This window comes from Falco cherrug, chromosome 20, assembly GCF_023634085.1.
Source record: "Falco cherrug isolate bFalChe1 chromosome 20, bFalChe1.pri, whole genome shotgun sequence".
Taxonomy (NCBI): domain Eukaryota; kingdom Metazoa; phylum Chordata; class Aves; order Falconiformes; family Falconidae; genus Falco; species Falco cherrug.
Window position 1 is genome coordinate 4,610,008 of NC_073716.1, and position 7,599 is coordinate 4,617,606.

The 7,599-nt window shown below is 56.8% G+C and overlaps 1 protein-coding gene and 1 non-coding gene across 2 annotated transcripts; both read right to left on the bottom strand.

The window, feature by feature from the left end:
* Positions 1-300: 300 nt before the first annotated feature.
* On the bottom strand, positions 301-3,207 carry PSMB3 (proteasome 20S subunit beta 3). Its single transcript, XM_055697390.1, has 6 exons — positions 2,996-3,207; positions 2,442-2,626; positions 1,960-2,067; positions 1,396-1,573; positions 1,062-1,156; positions 301-426 (listed from the first exon to the last, which is right to left on the bottom strand). The coding sequence occupies exons 1-6, from the start codon at positions 2,996-2,998 to the stop codon at positions 378-380; spliced, it is 618 nt and encodes a 205-aa protein (XP_055553365.1). The 5' UTR covers positions 2,999-3,207; the 3' UTR covers positions 301-377.
* A 3,440-nt stretch (positions 3,208-6,647) lies between these two features.
* TRNAN-GUU (transfer RNA asparagine (anticodon GUU)) lies at positions 6,648-6,721 on the bottom strand. Its single transcript has one exon. It is a non-coding gene; the product is annotated as a tRNA-Asn (tRNA).
* Between the last annotated feature and the right edge of the window lie 878 nt (positions 6,722-7,599).

Below are 7,599 nucleotides of genomic sequence, written 5' to 3' on the forward strand. Positions count from 1 at the left end.
TGTGAAATGGGGGGGGGGGTTTGTCAGTCAGAACTGATTTTACCGAGTCCTGGATATTAAGAACCAATTAAGATTTGATGGGAAAAGCTAATAGTGCCATACCGCCTGGAGACGCTGCTGCCTCCCTGGGGCGCAGCTGAAGCTCGGTCACACGTACACGTGTACTGAGGGAGATTAGTGTAGGTGGCTCAGAGAGAAAGGTAAGCCCTGCTACCGGGTAAACCCCTGTAAAATCCAAGCTCCTGACAGCTTTAGAGATGAGAACTTAATCCTCGCGTTCAGACGCCAAGAAAAGGAAAGTTCACTACAATGGTGAGTTTTATTTAAAAAAGTTCCAAGCAGACTGGGATGTGAAAGACACGGGGAGATGTGCTGGGCTAGTCCATGCGAGCTTTCAGGGTCCTGGTGGTGATCTTGTCTTTCTCACTAGAGGGGGGAAAGAGAGAAGACTGTTAGTAAAGCCGCATTTAATACCTCTATAGAGATTGTCCCTTCATTAGGAAGGTGCTAATTAGGTGGTTTGCTAGTGCAGGCAGGATAGTTTGAACTTGAAGGCAGCCGTGCCAACAGAATAAATCCCACCCTCCTGCCGCTTTGCCCCCGGGGAGCCCCAGCAGGTCCAGTAAGCAGCAGTGCCTGGGACGCTGTAGGGAAACGGCACCATGAGGAAAATAAGCTGCTTCCAAACCGGGTCAGATTGCAGAGTCGGGATGTTAATGTTGCATCCAGCTGCGGCAAAGAGCATCCTCTCGGCCAGCGCTACCGTTGTGTGAGGAGTCACGCTCCTGAATAGATGGGAATGCAGCCAGGGAATCCCTGTGCAGCAAGAGTCTAACTCAAGGATTCATTTCCCATGGCTCCTGCAGTTCTAGCAACAGCCACAAACTGCAACGCAGAGCAGCCAGGAGAAATAACACGCTGAGAATGGACAAAACATTGCTAAAGATACTGCTGGAGGGGAGCAGGATTAGGGATAGCCTGGAAACCAATCCCTTAACTGACTTAACGCGCAGCTTGTTAAATTCTACCTCTGTTCTGCAGGAGAAGAGAGCAGCACTTACATTATGTGTACTACCACGCCCATTCCAGAGATGGCATCTCTGTCCACTGCATTCAGCATGGCCTGCGAGATCGTTTCGAAGAGATGATCGGGTTCCTGAGGAACAGAAGCCATTTTAGTTGGTGTAAAAACTGAATCTTGAGTCATCGGATGTCATTCAAACCCCAAAGTATCATCCAAAACGCTGCAAGTTACAAGCTACAGCCTCTTTCTTCTCCTGAGCTCCTTTGGGAAGTACCAGAGGACAAGAGCTTTTCATCCAACCCGCGTCTCTCAGGTCCCGCGGTTCACAGCAGGAGGCTGGATCCAAGACTCAGCCTGGCCACCCCACTCACCATGTCGGGCTCCCAGAGGGACTCGCACATGCCGTACATCTGCTCGGAGCAGGTGCCGCTGACCACAAAGTCATCGGTTATCATGGGGCAGCCGATCAGGTCTAGGGAGCAGATGAAAGGTTCGTGTGTTACGGGGTCCAGCCCGGCAATGACTGGCTCTGTGTAGTAAGGTCCAAACCTGTGAAGAACAACACGGTATAGAGCAGCCCAGCCCCACCTCGCTGCAGTTCCACATCCCATCTAAACATCCATGCCAGGGAAACATCCCACAGATGCTTCTGGTGGGGGGACCTTTCAGGCCGACCTAAAAGCACCCTGCAATGGGTTTAGCGTGGCAAACTGAACAAACTTGTATTGCTACGGGGTTATTTTAACAAGACTCAGCATTCTTTTGCAAGGAAGTTGAAGGTAACATTGTTGCTAGGTTAAAGTCTCCTTTTGCCACGCCACAAGCAGTCGTTACAGGAGCCCTCCTCAGCCTCCCACCTCTCTAGAATCAGATCAGCTCCAACAACCACAGCCTTCACCGACACGTAAACCGCGACTCCGTTGTTTGACAGTTACCGTCTCTCATAGAGCAGATTGGAAACCATGCTCATAAAAGTCTGAGGTTTGATCTGCCTGCCTTCCTTCAGCTCGTAGAGATTCAGCCTGAACTTCAGTCTCTGGGCACTGCGAGAGATGAGAGTCAGTGTTAAAGCAGAAGCAGGTTCCTTTTCCTTCACCCAGTGTGTTCTACTGCATGCTGACCAGCTCCTGACCCACACCTGAGGCAGGTAGGTATTCCAGATATACTTTTATATCCAGACTCCTTTTATACCTAAAGTCTTAGAGGCGATGTGATCTTAAATCACATGCAGTTTTATTTTTTAAAAAATCCCCACTGAAGGGAGACCAAGAAAAGGAGTGCTGGCACTCAGCTATTATACCCCCCCTACAAATAGAAACATTTATGCTCAGTATAAGCTGCCACTTAAATCTTTATTGTAAATATGCCTGGAACAGGTTCGGTACAGGCACGCAGGCCAGGAGGGGGTCTCACTTACACCGTCTGCACATCCGTGGCCAGTCCCGCCAGTCCAATATACAACCTTTCTCCCATAGGGAAAATCTTCTGGAAGTCTGTGGTCACCATCTGCGCTTGGATGCCAAACCGCCGGTCCGCAGCAATGGCCACGCAGTTCTTCCCCTTCATGGCCATGACGGCCCCGCCGTTATAGGACATAATAGACTGGAACAGAGAAGGGCAGCAGGTACGGCCGGGCCGCGGCTGGGGGGGGAGCTGCCCCCGGGGGACCCCCTCTCCACCTGGCCTGGCCCTGCGCCCCCACCCCGGGGGCGGCGGGGGGAGCCATCACCGCTCTCCCTCATGGCTTTGACTTTAATTGTTTCTGTTCCTGGGGGGACCCCTACACCCCCACACACAAACACAGCGGGCTGCTGGGGGCCGCCGCTTCCCGGCCTGAGGGAAGGCCCACGGGGCTGCAGCACCGCGGGAAAGGCCTCCAGCCCACCCGCCTCCCCCGCACGGCCCCAGCACCCACGGGCCTCATCCTGCCGGGCCCAGCTCCGCCGCCCCCGGCCCCGGCCCGGCGCTCACCATGGCGCCGGCTGCACAGACCCCGCCAGGCCCCGCTCCGCTGCTCCGACCGCACCGCGCCGCACCGCCGCCGCTCCCGCCTCCCGCCGCTTCCCATTGGCTGCCGCCCCGGCCTCCCGGCCAACCGCCGCTCGCTATTGGTGGCTGGTCCCGTCGCTGGGCGGAGCTGGTTGGCTGCTGCGGCGGCGGGGAAGGAGGGGGAGAAAAATGAAGAGTCATAGTGAGCGGGGCATGCCGGGACGGCGGCGGGCTGCGCGGGCGGGGCGCGGGGCGGCTGCGCAGCTGGAGGGGGGGGGCTGGAGGAGCTGGAGTCACTGGGGTGCGCAGCTGGATGTGCGCGCGAGGGTCATGGCGCAGCTGGAGGGACACACAGGCGATGGCACAGCTGGATGTGCCCGTGGGACGTGGCACAGCTGGAGGGATTATTGCACAGCGGGATATGCCCATGGGACGTGGCACAGCTGGAGGGACACGCAGATTATTGCACAGCTGGATGTGCCCATGGGATGTGGCACAGCTGGAGGGACAAGTAGATTATTGCACAGCTGGATGTGCCCATGGGACGTGGCACAGCTGGAGGGACACGCAGATTATTGCACAGCTGGATGTGCCCATGGGATGTGGCACAGCTGGAGGGACAGGTAGATTATTGCACAGCTGGATGTGCCCATGGGACGTGGCACAGCTGGAGGGACACGCAGATTATTGCACAGCTGGATGTGCCCATGGGACGTGGCACAGCTGGAGGGACACACAGATTATTGCACAGCTGGATGTGCCCGTGGGGACGTGGCACAGCTGGAGGGACACACAGGCTGTGGCACAGCTGGGTGTGCCCGTGGGACGTGGCACAGCTGGAGGGATTATTGCACAGCTGGATGTGCCCATGGGACGTGGCACAGCTGGAGGGACATGCAGATTATTGCACAGCTGGATGTGCCCGTGGGGACGTGCCACAGCTGGAGGGACACACAGGCTATGGCACAGCTGGATGTGCTCATGGGACGTGGCACAGCTGGAGGGACATGCAGATTATTGCACAGCTGGATGTGCCCATGGGATGTGGCACAGCTGGAGGGACACACAGGCTATGGCACAGCTGGATGTGCCCGTGGGGACGTGGCACAGCTGGAGGGACATGCAGATTATTGCACAGCTGGATGTGCCCGTGGGGACGTGGCACAGCTGGAGGGACACACAGGCTATGGCACAGCTGGATGTGCCCATGGGACGTGGCACAGCTGGAGGGACATGCAGATTATTGCACAGCTGGATGTGCCCATGGGATGTGGCACAGCTGGAGGGACACACAGGCTATGGCACAGCTGGATGTGCCCGTGGGGACGTGGCACAGCTGGAGGGACATGCAGATTATTGCACAGCTGGATGTGCCCATGGGACGTGGCACAGCTGGAGGGACATGCAGATTATTGCACAGCTGGATGTGCCCATGGGATGTGGCACAGCTGGAGGGACACGCAGATTATTACACAGCTGGATGTACCCTGGGGACGTGGCACAGCTGTAGGGACACGCAGGCGGTGGCACAGCTGGATGTGCCCGTGGGGGACATAGCACAGCTGGAGGGACACACAGGCTATGGTACCAGTGGCACCAAATCGCTCGCTAGATAAAAAATACCCTCACAGGCACTTGCCAGGTCCCTGCCCCTCTGCAGGATGTGCCACGACTCGTGGCTTTATCGTGGCTTTATCGTGCCAGCACTTCCCAAAGAGATTTTTTTTTCCCCTCTGGGGTGACCGGCTGCCCCTGGCCCCACAAGTCCCTGCCCTGGGTCCCAGAGGTGTGACGGTGGGCAGTGGGTGGGCAAGACCCCACCCAGGCTCTGCACCGCAGCGTGGTGTGCGATGGGTTTCCTGGGGTTTCTAGTTAAATTCAGCCAGATTTGGTCAACTTTTCCCAGGGCCCAACAGAAGGTGCCAGGGCTGTGGAGCACTGAGCTGGTGGGAGATACCGTCAGGCAGGTCCCAGCCCGGCCAGCCTGTGGTGATCCCAGCTGTGCCACGGGCATGCGGAAACAGGCATGTGGGGATATGTGGGTGCCACAGGCTCAGGGACCCCCCAGTGCCACTGAGTGATGGGTTGGCCGTGCCTGCCTGCCACCTCTGCGTGTCCCTACAGCTGTGCCATGTCCCCACGGGTACATCCAGCTGTGCAATAATCTACCTGTCCTTCCAGCTGTGCCACATCCCATGGGCACATCCAGCTGTGCAATAATCTGCATGTCCCTCCAGCTGTGCCACGTCCCACGGGCACATCCAGCTGTGCCATAGCCTGTGTGTCCCTCCAGCTGTGCCACGTCCCCACAGGCACATCCAGCTGTGCAATAATCTGTGTGTCCCTCCAGCTGTGCCACGTCCCATGGGCACATCCAGCTGTGCCATAGCCTGCATGTCCTTCTAGCTGGGCACAAAAAGGGATTTGTGCTCTGTGGAGTATTGGATTTCCTTCCCCAGCCCCTCTCTTGCCAGCTCTCCCCTGGCCCGGAGGAGACGGGATTAAACGTTTCGTTCGGGGGAGTGATGTTGTGCCAAAGGGAAAGAGATCCATGTGTTTGGAAACGCTCTCAAACGCAGAACGGATCAGCCGCCTGGTTTCAATGAAAACCCCTGGCTCACGCAGGGGCTGTTGATCTCCCCAGGACCGAGCCTCTCCTGTGGCCACCATCGTCTTGGAGTGTTTTCCATCAGGATTGAGGCAGGGGCCACATTCTGCCTGGTGGGAGCACCCCATGCCGGGAGAGAAGGAGCAGCAGAGCCCGCCAGGAATATCTCCACAGGCATTTTTTGGCAGCGCCTGGATGCCCCGCAGTCCTGGCCGTCTTGGGTGGCAGTGGGGAAGGAGAGGCACGTTCCCGCTGGGCACCATGGCTCTTTGCGCTTGATCCCAGCAATCCCACTCCCTGGCCTGGAGAGCCCCGACATTCCCCAGCCCCAGCGCCACCGGGCTCAGCTGCTGGAGCATTTTGTGGCTCTGGGCTTTTGAAACAACGGGGATCCTCCTGGCACGGCTTTACGCCCTGCGTTAAACCAGTAACTTTGTTATTGCTGGTATGAAAATAACATCAGGGCAAGCGGGGAACAGAAATAGATTTTACAAGACTTTGTAAGAGAGGGGAACTTCGGCAATGCAGATTTTGGACCCCCTGCAGCTTATTTTTAACGCAAAATACGGACTCTAGATGGAAACAGGCTGTCACACCCGTGCTCCGTTTATAATGTCCCAACACATCGTGTCGCTTCTGGGAGAAACTGTGGAGCAGAGGGGGCCACAGGCTGAGCAGAAGCGGGTTTGTTCACACCAGGGGCTGGTTTCCCCCTCACCCAGCACCTTGGAGAAAGCTGTGAACTCACAGGGGCCACATCCTGCCCATTCGCACCTTCTCCCTGTCCAACTCTGCCTAGTCCTGAGGGCAAGGACCACCCCAAGGGAGCAGGGAAAGCCCCACCGAGGTCCTGAGCAGCTCTTTCCACAGTGAAATCCCACCCCACGGCGTCGGGGACCGGTCATCTCCGCCTGTCGCCCGTTCGTCGTGTCCATCCTCGGCCGATGCCACGGACTGGCCCTGGGAAAGGGGGGGAAGAAAAAAAAAAAAAAAAAAAAAAAGGAGGGAAACAGATAAAGATTGCACCGTCCCTGGGTGGGCTCGAACCACCAACCTTTCGGTTAACAGCCGAACGCGCTAACCGATTGCGCCACAGAGACCGCTCTAGAAAACCATGCCCCGGCCGCCGCACTCAGCCGGAACATCCCCGGGAGCCCCGCGGGGCTGCGCCCATCGGGCACCCCGGGACGCCGGGCACCGGGCTACAGGGACACCAGGACACCGGGCAGGGAATTAATGACACGGGGCGTTGGGAGTGAGCGGCCACCGACTCGCGTGGGGGTCCCGGCTGCCCCCTGAGCTCCCGCAAGGTGCCCCCTCCCCCCGGGACGGATCCCCCGCGGGGGACAGCGGCGCCGTGAGCCCGCCCGCTCCGTTCCCTTCCCTTCCGCTTTCCCCCCACTTTTATTGCTTTCCCGCTTTTTCCTTTTTTTTCCTTCTCTTCCCTTTTTCCAGTCTTTTTTCCCTCCCTACTTTCCTTTTTTCTTCCCTTCCTTTTTAATTTCCTTCCCTCCTGTTATATTCTTATTCTTTCCTTCTCTCCTATTCCTTTTTTCCTTTTCTTTCCTCCTATTCCTATTTTTTTTTCCATTTTCTTACATCTTTTTTTTCTTTTCTTTCATCCTATTCATTCTTTTCCTTTCCTTCCCTCCTATTCCTTTTTTTCCCTTTTCTTCCCTCCTTTTCCATTTCCCCCTTTAAGTCCCCCTCTTATTTTTTTTCCTTCCTTCCCTCCTATTCCTTTTTTTCCCTTTTCTTCCCTCCTTTTCCATTTCCCCCTTTCTTTCTCTAAGTCCCCCTCTTATATTTTTTTCCTTTCCTTTTTTTTCCCCTTCCCTTTGCTTCCTTTTCCACCGGCAGGTCCCGGGGAAGGTCCCGCGGGGCCCAGGATGCCCCGCATCGCCTCCAGGGTGGGAATTTCCCCCATTTGGAGCCAAAAATTGCCCCAAGGCTGGTAGGGGGGGGGGGGGGGTCCCGG

Excerpts from the sequence above, each read along its gene's own strand:
- PSMB3 (XM_055697390.1), bottom strand. Across the intron at positions 2,068-2,441 it reads GCCACGGATGTGCAGACGGT|TGCCCAGAGACTGAAGTTCA; the intron begins GTAAGTGAGACC and ends CATCTCTCGCAG. Across the intron at positions 1,157-1,395 it reads CCCTCTGGGAGCCCGACATG|GAACCCGATCATCTCTTCGA; the intron begins GTGAGTGGGGTG and ends TCTGTTCCTCAG.